At 41.2% G+C, this 17,695-nt stretch overlaps 1 protein-coding gene across 1 annotated transcript; it reads left to right on the top strand.

Moving 5' to 3' along the window:
• The first annotated feature begins 994 nt into the window (after positions 1-994).
• Positions 995-14,023, top strand: LOC120023214 (pre-mRNA-splicing factor syf2-like). The gene is made up of 7 exons (XM_038967253.1): positions 995-1,048; positions 1,446-1,541; positions 7,232-7,357; positions 8,148-8,265; positions 9,237-9,327; positions 9,829-9,927; positions 13,506-14,023. The coding sequence occupies exons 1-7, from the start codon at positions 1,031-1,033 to the stop codon at positions 13,669-13,671; spliced, it is 714 nt and encodes a 237-aa protein (XP_038823181.1). The 5' UTR covers positions 995-1,030; the 3' UTR covers positions 13,672-14,023.
• Positions 14,024-17,695: the final 3,672 nt, after the last annotated feature.

Genomic DNA, 17,695 nt, shown 5'->3' with positions numbered 1-17,695 from the left:
ATAATTTTACAGGTTTTTGTCATAGTTTGTGCAACTAATGGCTATGTCTCCCTTGAACCAGAATCTGGCCTTAAATTAGACTTTGATATGGGGAATCTCATTTGAGCCCAGGAAGCAGCCATTCAACTTGCCGTTCACCAGCGTTTCAAGCGTAATAATGTCAAAATATGTTCCTTACTCTCCAAATATGGAGTTTCGATTAGCATCTGTCGTCATTTACTGCCGTCACGGCCGGTATGTACTTACAAAAAAAGTCTAAATAAAAATGTACAAACTGAAAAAAAAGCCTATTCGGCACTTTCAATCGCTCACGTTCCAATGATCCCGGATAGCACAGCACTAACCTTATTGCCATGCACAGGTCTTAATAGCTGAAAACATTGATAATGCCCGAAGAGGATTTTTTTTCAGTTGTATGTAACTATTTCATTTAGACCTTTTTTGGACCGTGACGGCAGGAAAGGACGATAGGTGCTAATCGAAACTCCATATTTTCTGAGTAACAAACTTATTTTGACATGATTAAACTTGACAAGCTGGTGAATACAAATGCTTAATGGGTTTAAAGGATATTCGCAATATCAAACGTCTCCTGTTAGGACGTATTCTGGTTCATGCCTCCCTGACATATCCAATGAGTCACTGTTCTTTGATCCTCAATACTTACAGAACATTTTTTTAAAAGCTCAGGTTAGTGGTAGTATCTTACCGGAAATAATTCATTAGTAAACCTATCAAAAATATGTGCACATCTGTGGTTGAAGTGGGCTATTCAATTGGGGGAAAGGATCACTTGAAAACTTGTTGACATTTTTGTATCCACCTATCAATGAATTCCTGAATATGTTATTGACACCATGACAATATAGTAGTCCATTGACCCCCCCTTGCATCTAATTAAATAAAATCTAAATAAGCAAAATAATATGAGCTCTTTGATTTTACAATATTTATATGATGACGATCCTGTTTTGTTCATTGCGTAACATCCGACATTCAGGGTGAAGACTTCCTGACTGCCAGCTCAACGATGGCGTCCTGCGCTGAGGTTGGTGTTTTGACGAATTATAACCTGAAATAATAAAAAGGGGGGGGGTTCATTAGTTTTGACTAAGATATACAGTTACTGAAAATCAAACTGACATTTGAAATATATTAGTGTACCCAATGGAGAACCCATATCAGTACTTCTAATGTCTGTTTACAGTCTCATGGCTAGCGCTAACAGCCGTAGCTAGCTAACTTGCTAGCTTTTCAGACCATTCCCTTTATACCTCTTAGCTAGATGTTTTTCGATTTGCTTTTAACCACTGATGTGTTTGTGGTATGGATTAGCATGATAACTTAGCTAACGTTACCTTGCTGTGTCTTGCCATTGTACAGCGTGGATCCAACATTCGAGTTAGTACTTATGTTAGCTAACTAATGTTTATGCGATTTATTAGGGATCTGCTTCGGTCAGTTATGAGCCGACCGAAAGTGCTGCATCTCAGAAGAGAGAGGAGAACCTCCGAAAATTCCGGGAACTGCATTTCAAAAGGGTGAGTTTGTTCAAAGGTTCTCCTATTTCAGACACCTTCTAGTAACGTCTTGGCCCATTTAATGGACTAAAGGAGCCTAACGTTTCTCCTTAATAGACCAATAATCTAGCCCAAAAGCCAGCAGATGGCTATATTGAGTTAATTAATCTTACTGTCCAAAGCAAAAGTCAAAGGGAATCTATGCAAATCAAATGTTATTGGTCACATACACGTGTTTAGCAGATGTTATTCCAGGTGTAGCGAAATACTTGTCTTTCTAGCTCCAACATTGCAGTAATATCTAACAAGTAATATCCAACAATTCCGCAACAATACACACACATCTAAAGTAAAGGAATGAATTAAGAATATATAAATGTTTGGTCAGCAGCATAGACTAAGATACAGTAGAATAGAAGATGATATATACATATTAGATAAGTCATACAAAATATGTAAACATTATTCAAGTGACTAGTGTTTTATTATTAGTGGCCAGTGATTTTAAAGTCTATGTATATAGGGCAGCAGCCTCTGATGTGCTAGTGATGGCTATTTAACAGTCTGATGGCCTTGAGATAGAAGCTGTTTTTCAGTCTCTCGGTCCCAGCTTTGATGCACCTGTACTGACCTCGCCTTCTGGATGATAGCGGGGTGAACAGGCAGTGGCTCGGGTGGTTGTTGACCTTGATGATCTTTTTGGTCTTCCTGTGACATCTCAGTCCCAGCCACTGCCTATTTGCATAAAGTCCAGTGAAGTTCTTTGAGGGCCGTCGTGGTATCAGCTTGAGGGTAGAGGTCGACCGATTTAATTGGCATGGTCAATTTTAATTCGGCCGACTTTAAAGTTTTCATAACAATCAGTAATCGGCCTTTTTGGACGCTGATTACATTGCAATCCACAAGGAGACTGCGTGGTACCTGTTATGCGAGTGCAGCATCAAAAGGACCTTGTGGCTGCAAGGAGCCAAGGTAAGTTGCTAGCTAGCATTAAACTTATAAAAAAACAATCAATCTTCACTAGTTAACTACACATAGTTGATGATATTAATAGGTTAACTAGCTTGTCCTGCGTTGCATATAATCAATGCGGTGCCTGTTAATTTATTGTTGAATCACAGCCTACTTCGCCAAACAGGTGATGATTTAACAAAAGCACATTCGCGAAAAAAGCACAATCGTTGCACAAATGTAGCTAACCATAAACATCAATGCCATTCTTAAAATCAATACGCAGAAGTATATTTTTTTCAACCTGCATATTTAGTTAAACGAAATTCATGTTAGCAGGCAATATTAACTAGGGAAATTGTCACTTCTTTTGCATTCAGTGCAAGCAGAGTAGTTTCTGGATTAAAAAAAAATTATAGTTTCTGGATTTGACCATATTAATGACCAAAGCCTTGTATTTATGTGTGTTTATTATATTATAATTAAGTCTATGATTTGATAGAGCAGTCTGACTGAGCGGTGGTAGGCAGCAGCAGGCTCGTAAGCATTCATTCAAACAGCACTTTACTGCGTTTGCCAGCAGCTCTTAGCAATGCTTGAAGCACAGTGCTGTTTATGACTTCGAGCCTATCAACTCCCGAGATTAGGCTGGCAATACTAAAGTGCCTATAATAACATCCAATGGTCAAAGGTATATGAAATACAAATGGTATAGAGAGAAATAGTTGACGTGTCATAATGCCTATAATAACTTGCGGCTTGAAGGGGTTCCTTCGTTATATTACTGTTCATGTCTTCCATAGGGAATGTCTTGATCTACTTCAAATAAGGTCTGTGTTTCGTGCAGGCTTAAACCACCTCAGCGTTTTGATACTCGTGTAAATCTTGCTAGGGTAAGGTTTGTCAACATTTTCATAAATCCACTCTACAAAAAAAATATATCTTTGCTTATATTTAGCCGATATTGATCAGAGTTACCTTGTCCTATGGATATCTACACAGTTACCAAATTGGCAAGGTGGTGTAAGCCTACACGAAGTGAATCTAAAAATATCCTATGGAATTAATGATGGAACCGCTTTTCAGATTTTACTGGAAGGTGTCATGGGAATTATGACTCACACTTTGGTAGTCAATTCTTATCATGCCCGTTATTAAAATAGGATTCCCTGCATATAGAAATTCGTTGTTTTTTTCAACATTCATCACAGGTAACCTTAAACTCTAGTTTTATTATTCAAACAGTTGAGAGTATTTGTGTCTCCTAAGCATCTACTTTGTGCATGACACAAGTAATTTTCCCAACAATTGTTTACAGACAGATTATTTCACTTACAATTCACTGTATCACAATTCCAGTGGGTCAGAAGTTTACATACACCAAGTTGACTGCCATTAAACAGCTTGGAATATTCCAGAAAATGATGTCATGGCTTTAGAAGCTTCTGATAGGCTAATTGACATTGTTTGAGTCAATTGGAGATGTACCTGTGGATGTATTTCAAGGCCTACCTTCAAACTCAGTGCCTCTTTGCTTGACAAAAGTATCTATATCCATAGTAACATGAGTCCTATATCGACGTAACCTGAAAGGCCGCTCAGCAAGGAAGAAGCCACTGCTCCGAAACCGCCATTAAAAAAAGCCAGACTACGGTTTGCAACTGCACAAGTGGACAAAGATTGTACTTTTTGGAGAAATGTCCTCTGGTCTGATGAAACAAAAATATAACTGTTTGGCCATAATGACCATCGTTATGTTTGGAGGAAAAAGGGGGATGCTTGCAAGCCGAAGAACACCATCCCAACCGTGAAGCATGGGTGTGGCAGCATCATGTTGTGGAGGTGCTTTGCTGCAGGAGGGACTGGTGCACTTCACAAAATAGATGGCGTCATGAGGTAGGAAAATATCTTGGCAAAGAGGTCGGCCATGGACAGGTGCGCCCTGTAGATGCCAAGGTCTTGGCTATAACTGCATTTCCCGCACCTACCACCAGACGACAGCTACGCCGCTTTTTAGGGATGGTGGGCTACTACCGTAGTTTCTGTCAAAATTTCTCTGCGGTAGTTGCTCCATTGACCGATTTGCTCAGTCCGGCTAAATCATTTGTGTGGTCTCCGGATTGTAAAATAGCTTTTGAATCTGCGAAAGCCCTCTTGTGTAATACCCCTGTACTTGCTGCTCCGGATTTTGAAAAACCGTTTCAACTTGAGGTAGATGCTAGTGCCAGAGGTGCTGGTGCTGTTCTACTGCAGCAGGACAAGAGTGGGGGCTCATCCGGGATCTGTCATTACTGACACCCATACCGCTTGTGCAGATTGTTTTAGTGGTCTAGTTCAGTGTTGAACGTTATAGCTAAAGTAGAGTTGGTGTTTGCTATTTGTTGGCTCTGTGTAGTATTTAAAAATGGCTACATTTGATTTGAAGTCCTTTTTGGATAACCCTTCGTGGGAGGTTTTTGATAGGTGTCGTAGAATTGATTTAATGACCTTGGCTGACCATTATTCAGTATTGATTCCACAGAATGTAGTTAAAGCGGAGGTTAAACAATTAGTGTTGAATGTTTTGTTGGAAGAGCAGGTGCTTGTATTACCGCTGCCTGAGCCTACTACCCCTGTAGGGGATGTTGCTGCTCCTCTAAGCCCAGTGGTGTCTGAGGGCGAGGCTAAAGCTCCAGCCACATTGCCCCGTTTTGATCCACTCTCCCCACTTTCAACCGGTGATGCCAGGAGGGATGTCCGTTCCATACAGTTCCAACTGGAGGCGGAAGAGAGAGCCCAAATTAGGCGAGAGACTCTCCAGTTGGAGATGTGTAAAATTGAGGCAGAACAGCGGCAGATGGAGTTAAAAATGGAGATGTGTAAAATTGAGGCAGAACGAGAACAGCGGCAGATGGAGTTAAAAATGCGCCAGATGGAACTGGAGGCAGAGACTGCGAGGCTAGCCTTCGTTCCTGCAGTGACTGTTAGTGAGCCGTCCTCACCAACTAGAGATCCCAACACTTTTGACATTAGTAGGCAGATTGTCTTGGTACCTTTGTTCAGAGAGTCAGAGGTTGACTCCTATTTTTGTGTATTTGAACGAATAGCCGTAGCATTGAAGTGGCCTAAAGAGGTAAAACTGAGTTTAAATGTATTTGGCTAAGGTGTATGTAAACTTCTGACTTCAACTGTATGGAGGACGTGACACTGGAGATGAGCCACTCCAACTCTACAGCTGCATGCATCATCCCCAGTGTGCTGATGCTGATACTGTAGCAAGAGGGTTCTTCTACTCAAGGCATCAACTTTACGGAAGACCATGTTGGATAGTCTGACAAGGCGGTTCTCCAAGGCCGAGGTGACAGTGCCTGGGGCTGGCAACTGTCCTGGATCCACGTTACAAGAGCTACGCCTTCACCTCAGGGACAGCACTAGAAAAAGTGCTGTCCCTGAGGAGGCTGAAGGAGGAGTCTGACCTACTAATGAAACCAAATCCCAGAGCCACAGCAGTTGGGACGAGTGAAGAGGAGGACCCAGATCCAGGTGCAAAGATGGACAGCCTCTACGCTAGAATCCTTGGAAGCCAAGAGGGCAAGGCTGAAGTCCAGTGCAGTTTTGAAATTGAGCTGGAGCGTTACCTCACAGAGCCCGTCATTGACAAAAAGAGCGGCTTTCCTTTGGAGTGGTGGAAGCAGAATGAGGACATACTTCAATCACTCACTCCACTGGCAAAGAAGTTTCTCTGTCCTCCACCTTCTTCAGTCCCAGGTGAGAGAGTGTTCAGTGAGATGGGAATCATTTATGATAAGCGGAGGAGCAGACTGATAGGGGAGCATGCAGATAGGGGAGCATGCAGACAAGCTCTGCTTTCTGCACTAGAACCTAAAACTTCTTAACTGGGAATATTGAAGACTCATGTTAAAAGGAACCACCAGCTTTCATATGTTCTCATGTTCTGAGCAGGTAACTTAAACGCTATCTTTTTTACATGGCACATATTGCACTTCTACTTTCTTCTCCAACACTGTTTTTACGTTATTTAAACCAAATTGAACATGTTTCATTATTTATTTGAGACTAAATTGATTTTAAGTTAAAATAAGTGTTCATTCAGTATTGTTGTACTTGTCATTATTACATATTAATCGGTATCGGCATTGAAAAATCATAATCGGTCAACCTCTACTTGGGGGGGAATATGCACGGCTGTGACTAACCGAAGATAATTCTCTTTGGAGGTAATACGGTCGGCATTTGATTGTGAGGTATTCTAGGTCGTGTGAACAAAAGGACTTGAGTTTCTGTATGTTATCACAATCACACCATGAGTAGTTAATCATGAAACATACAACCCCGTCCTTCTTCCCGGAGAGACATTTATTCCTGTCTGCGCAATAAACTGAAAACCCAACTGGCTGTACGGACCCAAAGTATATCCCAAGAGAGCCATGCTTCCGTGAAACAGAGTATATTACAATCCCTGATGTCTCTGTGGAAGGAAATCCTCCCCCTGAGCTCGTCAACATTCCAAAACCATACCGCAAGCAATGAGTTTTAAGGTTCAGAATGAGCATCGTTGCTCATCACAATTTCCCCGGCCAGAACATACTATTGTCAATGGGTACTAAAGGTAGTTAGCATTTTATGAATGGGTTAGTAACATCTTAGTAGCCTACCCTCATTTGAGCTCACAAGTAGCTTGAGTTTATATGGTATAGCTTGGATCTGTGTTCTTTGTATTCAAGTTCTGGAATGTATGTATTTTGTGGTATCTGTTGCAGAATGAAGCACGCAAGCTCAATCACAAGGAGGTTGTGGAGGAGGACAAGAGACTGAAGCTGCCAACTAACTGGGAGGCTAAGAAAGCCCGTCTGGAGTGGGAACTCATGACCGATGAAAAGAAAAAGGTCTTTATCAACGTACATAGTTAACTGCTATGCATAAAGGGAAATTTCACCGAGGGTGACTTTGGGTTTGTTTTGATCATGTCTGAGGAATTTCGAGGTCAGTGAGATGTTTCACACACAATTGGCCACAAAGAAGGCAGGTCTGGGATTTGCTCGCCGAACGGTACACCAATGATTGATATGTAGTCCTGCTTTGTGGAATTTCGCGAAGCCTCTGTTATACCGATCATACTATACGTTTGTCGGCATGTAGATATGGTTGTCCTTGTTCGATAGAGCCATTGGACGTCTTTCAGCGACGTTCTGATCGGCAGATTCATTGCTAGATATACAAGGTGACACATTTCTTTGCAACTTCTAAAATACTACAGCTCGGTGTGGGGTGGAGCTTACTGCTCTGGCCCCATTGTGCATTCACTATGAATGCTGGACCTTGTGGTTCACAATGAGCAGACAAATACACGGGAAGTCGAAACTTGCTGATTCTAACGGTGAAATGAAGATGCGTGTTTTATCTTGCGGGGAGATTTTTGATGTTTATGACACAACGTAATATTGTTAATGTAGTAATGACTATATACAGTGGCAGAACTAAGGTGAAATAATTATCACAGACACTGCTTGTTGGATGAACAGTAAAATGTTTTTTTGTTGGCTGGTCAAAAAGATGTCATAAGTCCTGCAAGTTATGTACCTTAGGATAATAGATTAGTCATGTTATAAGTTTATCTAGTAATTGTATGTACTCTGTTGCTGTTTAGTGACTTGGTGTGTTTCTGTGTGATTTCAGGAGTGTGCGGCCAAAGGGGAGGACTATGACAGGGTGAAACTGCTAGAGATCAGTGCTGAGGATGCTGAGCGGTGGGAGAGAAAGAAGAAGAAGAAGAACCCTGACCCAGGATTCTCAGGTGAGAGATAGGACTCCTTTACTGAGCGAACAGGACTTCAATCCCTCAGCTGGTCACCTTTCCTGAACAAGAAAAACTCTGGTCCCTAGTTATAGGCTATTATATATATTATACTGAACAAAAATATAAACGCAACATGCAAAGTGTTGGTTTCATGAGCAAAACAAATTTGCAGACATTTCCATACGCATAAAAAGCTTATTTCTCAAAAACAAAAATGGGCACATATGTTTACATCACTGTTAGTGAGTTTTTGTCCTTTGCCACGAAAATCCAACCACCTGACAGGTGTGGCATATCAAGATGCTGATTAAACAGCATGATCATTACACAGGTGCACCTTAAAAGGGGACAATAAAAGGCCGCTTTAAAATGTGCAGTTTTGTCACACAACACAATGACACAGATGTTTTGAGGGCCATTCAATCGTGGGCTTGGAGAACACCTATCAGTATGTCGTGCTGTACATCCTCAATCTTTTTTTTATTTTTATCAAGCTATCGCCTAAAATAAGATTTACGCCTGGAGAAACAAGTGGGAAAGAGTGACTTTTTAATGTTCTGTAGAGCCTGGTTGTTTGTAAAGACCTCAGCTCCACAAAGACCAGCCTTTAAGGCAGCAGAAATTAGATTGCGGGATAGGGCTACTGGACGTGGTACAGTCACTCCACCGCAGTGCAGCCCTGTACAGAGCAATTCTGGGTGCGTGTAAAGACCCCTTGGGATAAATAATTTTTAACTGCCTCCAATTTAATTTGCCAAAAAGGATCGCTGCGTTCCCCAAATATGGCTGCCATCTGTTGCATCAAAACGTCTCTGAATTAAACCTCTGGGGAGAGAATTATCACCAGAGGGGCTTGAAAGGGCCTCATCTCCCTTAACCAGACGCAGGTTTTGTCGCAGGGCTTTGCGCCTGCTTGAAGTTAGTTCCGGTAATTATACCCCCTCTTGTTTGCTGCCATTGGCCCGCAGGTTACGCAGAGGCCCAGCTGCGACAGTACCAGCGCCTCACCAAGCAGATCAAACCAGACATGGATGGCTACGAGAGGCAGCGAGAGCAGTGGTGAGTTGGAGCCTCCTCATAAAACGCCTCTCTTCCATTACTGAGTGTTTCAGAGAAGACCGTATTTCCCCCATAAAATGAGTAGCATGACATATTTTTTTTTCGTTGGCCTTAAGCTTTCAGTTATTTTAGATAATCGATGCTGCCATCCCAGTTTTCACAGATCAGCGTGCCCCTCTCCTGCTCCTGGGTTCGTTTTGACATAGCCACAGACTCAGTCATTTCATGTCTTGAAAGCGTCAATGTGAGGCAAACGCTCGAGAGGAATGGTATGGTTATAGTTATGGTGGGCTTTCTTGATCAGCCAAAGATGAGTTCAGTACCCACAGGTTTTTCCCCTTAATGGCTGCCACATGTGGAGCTGTGAAGGGTGAACTACACTACAGCATAATGTTCCCAGTCATAGAGATGACTGGTATTCAGTTTGGAGAGATGGATGGCGTAGAGGAGGATCATTATAATGCCTATTATGTTAACTGACTCTCCTGTTCTGTCTCACAGCGGTGAGGATTTCCACCCCACATCCAACAGTCTGATCCATGGGACCCACGTCCCTTCCAAGGAGGGCATCGACCGCATGGTGGAGGATGTGGAGAAACAGTAAGCGTAACACAGACTAAGATCCTATCCCCTTCTGACCTTGCATTCAACGCACTGGAGTCCAAAACAAGAATGAGAGCCCTTCGTGAATGGGGCAGGCAGACCTTTGCGTGCATGAAACCTGCGGCATATCTAATACCTACTGAATAAGCCCCAGTGTTAAGCCTGATGGGGCTGGCTGATAAGGCTGTTAAGGTATCTCCCGCTGGGAAGGTGCTGGAAAACTCTTGTCTCTCTCACTTTCTATCTTAGTGGGGGACTGGGAGTGTCCTAGTTAATGAGCTCTCATCTCTGATTTTCAGTTGGCCGGATAGGCTGTCAGAAGAATGCATTTGCCCAATTCAATAATGCATGGCGTGCCTTTTGAAAGAATGGCCATGGAATAGACCAGTCAAGCTGCACACTGGACCTTCCATACCAGCTAAGGTCACAGGGGTTATAGTTCTCCATCAATGCGATGGATTTCTGTCATATGGGTCCTGGAGATATCATGGATTTGGAGATAGTTTGGAAATGACTAGTGCTGAGCGATTAACCAAAATGTTGGTTATTTTTTAAACAACTAATTGACCGATGTCGGTAAAATAATTTTGAATTCCATTTTGTTCGCGTTTTTTTCTGAGAGCTCAATGTGCAGTTTCTGTAGAGATGAATCAAGCCTGAACTGTGCAATGTAAGGGAAAGAGGGATACCTAGTCAGTTGTACAACTGATTGCAATCAACTGAAATGTAGTAGGGAGTTGTAGTTTCCAAAAGGCCAATATTCTACATAGTTTAGCGCAGTAAACGTGGTAGTTAACAACAATGACCATAATTCATTGCGCGCCCGCTTAAACTTGTCCGGGTCTGTGAGGCGTAGACAAGTAGTCTGAGAGAATACATGATCTAAGTGATTGATAGTTGGTATTCAGCAGTCATAAAAGTATGCCTTGTTTAATTTGAAGCACTACTAAAATAGTGATTTTTGTCAGACAGAATAGGCAGCAGCTCTATAGAGATGAGATGGCTTTATTATTTCATTCCAAGTCATGTGAATAAATTATGGTTAATAAGTGACGAGCATTAATGGCCAGTCACTACCATCATGGGACTTTTATTGTTTTATCGAAAACTGTGATTCCTTTTTTTTTTTTTATCGAACCGACCTCAAAAAGCAATAACCGCTCGGCATTAGAAATGACCCAGCCTAATACAGAAGCATGTCTGTTCTACGAAATATGTCCTCTGAACTGACATGCGTGATTGTTGCAGACACTCCGATGTTCAGATGAAGGGAGTAGTCCCTAACAGTAGTCTATAAGACACAGAGCCCAACTCAAACGGCGGTGTCTAGCCTACTACTGATACTGCTGGCAAAGTCATTCAAAGCCTCTACTTTATCACTCAGGACGAAATCAAACAACCCCATAGTAGAATAGTTGACCTATTTACCTAGTCAGCTTGTTGCGTGTTCTATATGAGATAAATATTTATTTTGAGGCGCATTGAAGTTGCGAAGAGCCATAGGGAGGGAAATGTTTTCTGACAAGCAGTCAATGCACAACTATTCTTAATACAATTACAGGAAAACACTTTTGAAAGCAGTTTTGGCTTTTGTTAAAAAAGAGGGGGGTCCCAGTTTTATTTCTTTACTCTTTCGATAGACTGGTTGGTTGTTTAGCAACAAAACCGGCGCGTGTGCAACTCTGGGGCAAAACAGATGGGGTTGGCTTGGATTGTTGACATGTTTATTGAAAACATAAATACATTTGCACAATGAGCACTTTTTGTCTCCCAACTACATTGTAACAATTGTTGTTTAGCTTGTGAATTTCAACCATATTAGCATAGACATGACATCAGTCAAAACACCTCAAAACAAGACATGGTATCAAGAACAATATAACTAGCTGAAACGAGTCACCTACGATTCCCCAGATGGCAGTGTCTTGTCATTGTTGCTAGCAATCTGGCCACACGGCCTTCTGCCCCATTTGAAGCGTGCGTTGTCATCTAATCCGGCTATTGCGCGAGAGGCATTGATTTACAAATGCAGTTACAACCGGAGTTTCAAGCATGGTTTAGGTGCAGCTGTGCAACAGAGCTCTTAAAGGGGCAATGGCATCTTATAAGGTCAATAAAATAATTATTCATAATAATCAGGATGTTATGTCCAATGTGGCAGCGGTGGGAAATTGTACACAATTGTCATACTTGAGTGACAGTATAGATACCTTAATAGAAAATGACTCAAGTGAAAGTCTACTTAAGTATCAAAAGTAAATGTGATTGCTAAAATATACTAAAGTATTGAAAGTAAAAGTATAAATAATTTAAAATTCCCTATATTACGCACACTCCAACACTCAGACATAATTTGCAAACAAAGTGTGTTTAGTGAGTCTGCCAGATCCGAGGCAGTAGGGATGACCAGGGATGTTCTCTTGATAAGTGCAATAATTGGACCTTTTTCCTGTCCTGCTAAGCATTCAAAATGTACTTTTGGGTGTCAGAAAATGTATGATGTTAAAGTACATTTTCTTTTGGAATGTAGTGAAGTAAAAGTTGTCAAAAATATAAATAGTAAAGTACAGATACCCCAAAAAACTACTTATGTAGTACTTTAAAGTATTTTTTACTTAAGTACTTTACACCACTGCACTGTGGTAACTGCAGATAGGCTGAAGCATGGGGTTTGTCCATGTACATTTTATAGCCACTATGCTGCATCAGTCAGGATACAGGTGATGATGCTTATTGGCTATATGCCTGTTCCAATATGTTAACATAATTTTTTTACATGTTAACCAATATGTTATTGGGCTCTTTTCTGGGGGTGGAAATTGTATTTTAGATGGTGTCATTTTATTTCATTTTGGAGTAGAATTTCCTTTTAAAAAGTCACCAGAACTGAGCTTCTCAGTTCTCCTACATAAAAATGATATTAGGGAGGACCCCGGGCCACCTAAGCAAGGGGACTGGAACTGGTCGAAGTCATACTGTGCAAAATGATCCTCTTTCCCTAAAAGCATGATGGTCATTACTTTCTGACATGAAATGGGGGGCTAACTTGGCCCCAGTCAATCTGAAATTGACGTAGGTTTCAGTCATTATTATTATTTTTTGTTGCTTTAACCCCTGAGGTCAAGTCCTCAAGTCCCACACACCTGACCAGCATATTCCTTGCCCTAGTGTCCCTGGGTTACATTAGACCTCATTCTCTCCTCTCTCAGCACCCAGCTATATTTAGGGCGGCCTTGTGTTAGTGATGCTCCTGTGAGAGATGAGACTGGGCTGCCAGGGCATGACGCACATCTCTGCTTAGAAGACACTAACTAAAGGCTGTGAGTTAGCGAATTGACTCTGTGTGTGCCTGTGTGTTCGAGTAGAAGAGTAAGGTTGTTCATTGGTGCTTTGGCATATGAACGTGTACCGTCTTTAGGGATTGTTGCTTTTGTGTGATGGTGAGTCATTCTGGAGAGACTGGATTTTAAGTAACTGAATGAGGTTTTTCTACTATGATTGTTGTCCTTTTGGTTTGTAAGTTGTTTGTGTGTCCTTTTGGTTTCTTGACACTGATCCTTTGCTGTTCTTCACAGGATCGAGAAGCGGGCCAAATACAGCCGGCGTAGGGCCTACAACGATGACGCAGACATTGACTACATCAACGAGAGGAACGCCAAGTTCAACAAGAAGGCAGAGCGGTTCTATGGCAAATACACAGCTGAGATCAAGCAGAATTTGGAGAGAGGCACAGCAGTCTAACTGGACTGGTCATTGTAATGGACACTTCCCTTTCCTCTGCTTTGTTGTAACTGAAGCCCATAATTATTCGCTGGTTACAGGACTGGTCATGTACGTAGAAACCCAAATTGTTGTCCCTATGCTTACGTCTCTAGGATCAAGTTTGTATTTTGACGCTGACATTTCTTTAGAGGCATTTTATATTTAAATATGTGTTTCTGTATTGTTACTATAATCCTTTTGCTCAGTGGGAATGGTTAAGTGCAACCTGAATGATCTTATAATGCATTCCTGCCTTTCTGTCAATGTTTGTATCGTATGTATGACCATGCATTTTCTTTAAATAAAACATCTTAAACGTTTTTGTTATCTAGCTATGTGTAAGTGTTGGCCTTGGTTTGTTGCGTGCGGTCTGGGCTGGATGGGGGGGCTTGTCATGAGCGTGAGAATAGAACACTTATTCTCAAGGCTATAGTGTGTTTTATGCCAGCAGAAGAATGTGTTAGTAAGTGCACGAGGAGATAAACAATTAAGCAATTCAATTTAATTTATCGACCACATCTCTGTTAAGCCGACTGCCCCCAAGCAGAATGATATGAGCTAGGAGAGGCTTGTGACCTAAGATGAGATCAAAGACCGTAAACAGATTCCCATGCTATCCTCACCCATCCCCCCTGATTTAATTTTCTCTCATATTCTGAATCAATGTGTCCTCTATGGGTTAATAGAAAACACGATGTGGGGGTCCTACAAACACATTGAAAGGGATTTGATTCTCCTAATTTGAATCAGACATCTGAGTAATGTTTCATCTGCATTAATGAATGTGTTCTGAATGAGCCTCATGGGGTATGTAAATAAGATGGGGAATGGGGGGTTTCAAAGGCTAGCATGCAAGAAAATAGTGACAAGTTGTTTATGATTTCCTGGTAGATGAGGACGGAGTGTGTGGGAGGGTATACAAATCACATCTTTGACATTTCTCTGCAGAGTTGTAGGGACCCGGTCTGGTTTGGTTCTAAGGTGAGGGTTGTTTCTATTGGATTGGCTGATCAGCCTGAGGATATTGGCTGAAGATGATGTAAAGGAAAGAAACACTACAAAACATTAACGATCAGCTTACAGTTTAGATTATATGACGATGATGGTGCTTTGACATTTTGCTTCATGGAGGGACAACTTTGGCAATTATCTTTAGTGTTCCTAAATGGGCAGCACCATTAATTTATAGATATTTCCTCTCCCTGTTCACTATTGGGCCTATCCACAATCATGTGCCTGATGGGTAGGCGTTGACCAACAGCGCTACGGTTTCATGTCTTTTCATCAGAGAGACCACATGAAATAACTTTTCCCTCAGTACAATGAGAAGAGAGTGACAGGTTAGCCAAACGGCTGTTGTTGGAAATTATTCTCTTTGGAGATTAATTAGATGAGAGCGTGTATAAATTGGAAACCTGTTACACAGTGATAGATAACTCAATTGTTAATGACAATCTAATTCATGTGATTCACCTAAATAGATGCTTGGTATCCCTGGTATTAGGATAAATTAAACATCAAATAAAGTTTGCCTGCGAGGGACGACTTGTAGCATTTTTCTCAGGCCAAACTGAAAAGGCATTCTGTGTTCCACACACAATGGAATCCTTTATGCCCTCTGTAAACACTAGGTTTTTTCTCTCCTAAAGATGTGTCAAGACTCTTTTGTGTTATTGCCAGAATGTTCCTGATTTAGAGACTGCAGCTCCCTTGTGGCCAGATCATACAAGCAGAGGAGAGAGGAAAATACTCTCATGTCATGTAAGAAGACAGGAGGGAGAAAATCTGTCCTGAGGTGTGACTGATTACATTACTCCTGTCTGAGCACTTGCTAGTGATGCAGAAATGAATGCTCATAAAAGTAATGATATAAGAAAATCATTGTGTGTGATGAAACTTCTAGACACACAAGGATGACAAAGCAGACCTGCCTTTCCTCCTCCCCATCTGTTTGCGACAATTCTCAATGCCATTGATATTGACATCAAAGGTGTGGTGAATGTGATCATACTTGCATTTCATAGAGACAGGAAGACTGTTGCTAAGGATGTACTCTATTCAAGTGTGGGATCTTTGATTGTGTGGCATGACATGGGAATATCAGATTTAAACCTCAAGCCATGTATTACTCCCCCATTGATTGATAAACATTGAAAATCACAGTTGATGGTAAATTAATGTTAATTTTACACATACACCAAGATCTTGTCATAATAATAGGCTTACTGAGTCTCAGGTAAGATGCATCTGAAGGAAAGTATCTGACTACGAGCCAGTTTCACAAGCCATAATGACACTTTGGGTTAGCTCAGGTAAGTTCTCTACTTGAACAAAGAGTTTTCAGCTCACTTGCCACTTGCCAAAACCACCTTCACAAACACTGCTCTATGAGTGTGGCTGTGACTTCTGGATGATGTACGTTTTTTACACTATGAAATCTGAGCCTGAGTAAATCATTCATTAAAACCACTGAACATGAGGTGGCCATGTTGCTCAACTGCTGAGGGGATGCAGGTAGGTGATATGACAAGCTAAGCTATGCAGTTGTTTTTGTACAGGGGGTCTAATTCAGACCTCAAATCACTAACATAGCAATTGTCCCCCAATAACTTACTTAAACTAGCTTGGCTTTAAAGGGGCAATCAGCAATTGCTACATTTTTTTTTTAAACTTATAAATTAATAATATGTACCCATTGATTATTGACAAATATAACTTATAAATGCCTCATGAGCTTAGTTCAACTGTCATGCTCCATCAGAACCCAAAATATAAGCTTGTTTTACTCCAATGTTTGTAAACAAAGTAAATGTAAACAATTACTGTACAGCCTAAAAATATGGTTAAAACTATGATTCTGATATCATGGATGGTCAGTCCTTACAGCCACAGCTGTCTATTAATTTGAGAGGGGTACATTTCTCCAGCCCCATCCCTCGGTTTTTTACCTAAACGATGGCAGGGAAAACACTTCGTTATTGTTTCTACTGCTGATTGCAGCTTTAACCACCAAAAGCAATTCCATCGCTAAACTAGTTGTCAGTGTCACTCATCTTTAGAAAAAACATTCCATCACTAAACTAGTTGTCAGTGTCACTCATCTTTAGAAAAACCATTCCATCGCTAAACTAGTTGTCAGTGTCACTCATCTTTAGAAAAACCATTCCATCGCTAAACTAGTTGTCAGTGTCACTCATTTTTAGAAAAACCATTCCATCGCTAAACTAGTTGTCAGTGTCACTCATTTTTAGAAAAACCATTCCATCGCTAAACTAGTTGTCAGTGTCACTCATCTTTAGAAAAACCATTCCATCGCTAAACTAGTTGTCAGTGTCACTCATTTTTAGAAAAACCATTCCATCGCTAAACTAGCTTTGTCAGTGTCACTCATCTTTAGAAAAGCCATTCCATCGCTAAACTAGTTGTCAGTGTCACTCATCTTTAGAAAAACCATTCCATCGCTAAACTAGTTGTCAGTGTCACTCATTTTTAGAAAAACCATTCCATCGCTAAACTAGCTTTGTCAGTGTCACTCATTTCTTTGTGTTAAGGATTCACAACAAGTTCTGCAGCACTCTTCAGTGGTGAAACTATGACACTATGTGGTCAACGTTTGCAGTACAGCTGACTAATATAACAGCAGGAGCACATCAAGACACTATTCATACTGGAGGAGACCTTGATTCGATTCTGCTATACTTTAAAATGTCATATTGCAGTATGGACACAGCCAGTGCCGTTTCTAGGCATAAGGAAGTCAGACAGGGTCTCAACCAATGATTTATATAAACACCAAATGACTGACAGGGGGCACTGTTTTGAAGCCACAGCACCTCCTTGGCACTGCCCCACCATTGTAAAAACAATTTAGGAAGCTATAGAAAAGCATTTATTAAGGCCTACATTTCTTTTTGCCACGTTTATTCTATTAGACACCTTAATGCACGTGTCAAACTCATTCCACGGAGGGCCGAGTGTCTGCAGGTTTTCGCTCCTCCCTTGT

This window comes from Salvelinus namaycush, chromosome 28 (genome assembly GCF_016432855.1).
Source record: "Salvelinus namaycush isolate Seneca chromosome 28, SaNama_1.0, whole genome shotgun sequence".
NCBI classification, from domain to species: Eukaryota; Metazoa; Chordata; class Actinopteri; order Salmoniformes; family Salmonidae; genus Salvelinus; species Salvelinus namaycush.
The sequence above is the reverse complement of the archived record's forward strand: the minus strand, read 5'-3'. Positions and strand labels throughout refer to the sequence as shown.

Bases quoted from the DNA above. Each gene is read 5' to 3' on its own strand.
- LOC120023214 (XM_038967253.1), top strand. The intron at 1,542-7,231 runs GTGAGTTTGTTC...TATCTGTTGCAG, and splicing joins GGGAACTGCATTTCAAAAGG to AATGAAGCACGCAAGCTCAA. The intron at 8,266-9,236 runs GTGAGAGATAGG...ATTGGCCCGCAG, and splicing joins CCCTGACCCAGGATTCTCAG to GTTACGCAGAGGCCCAGCTG.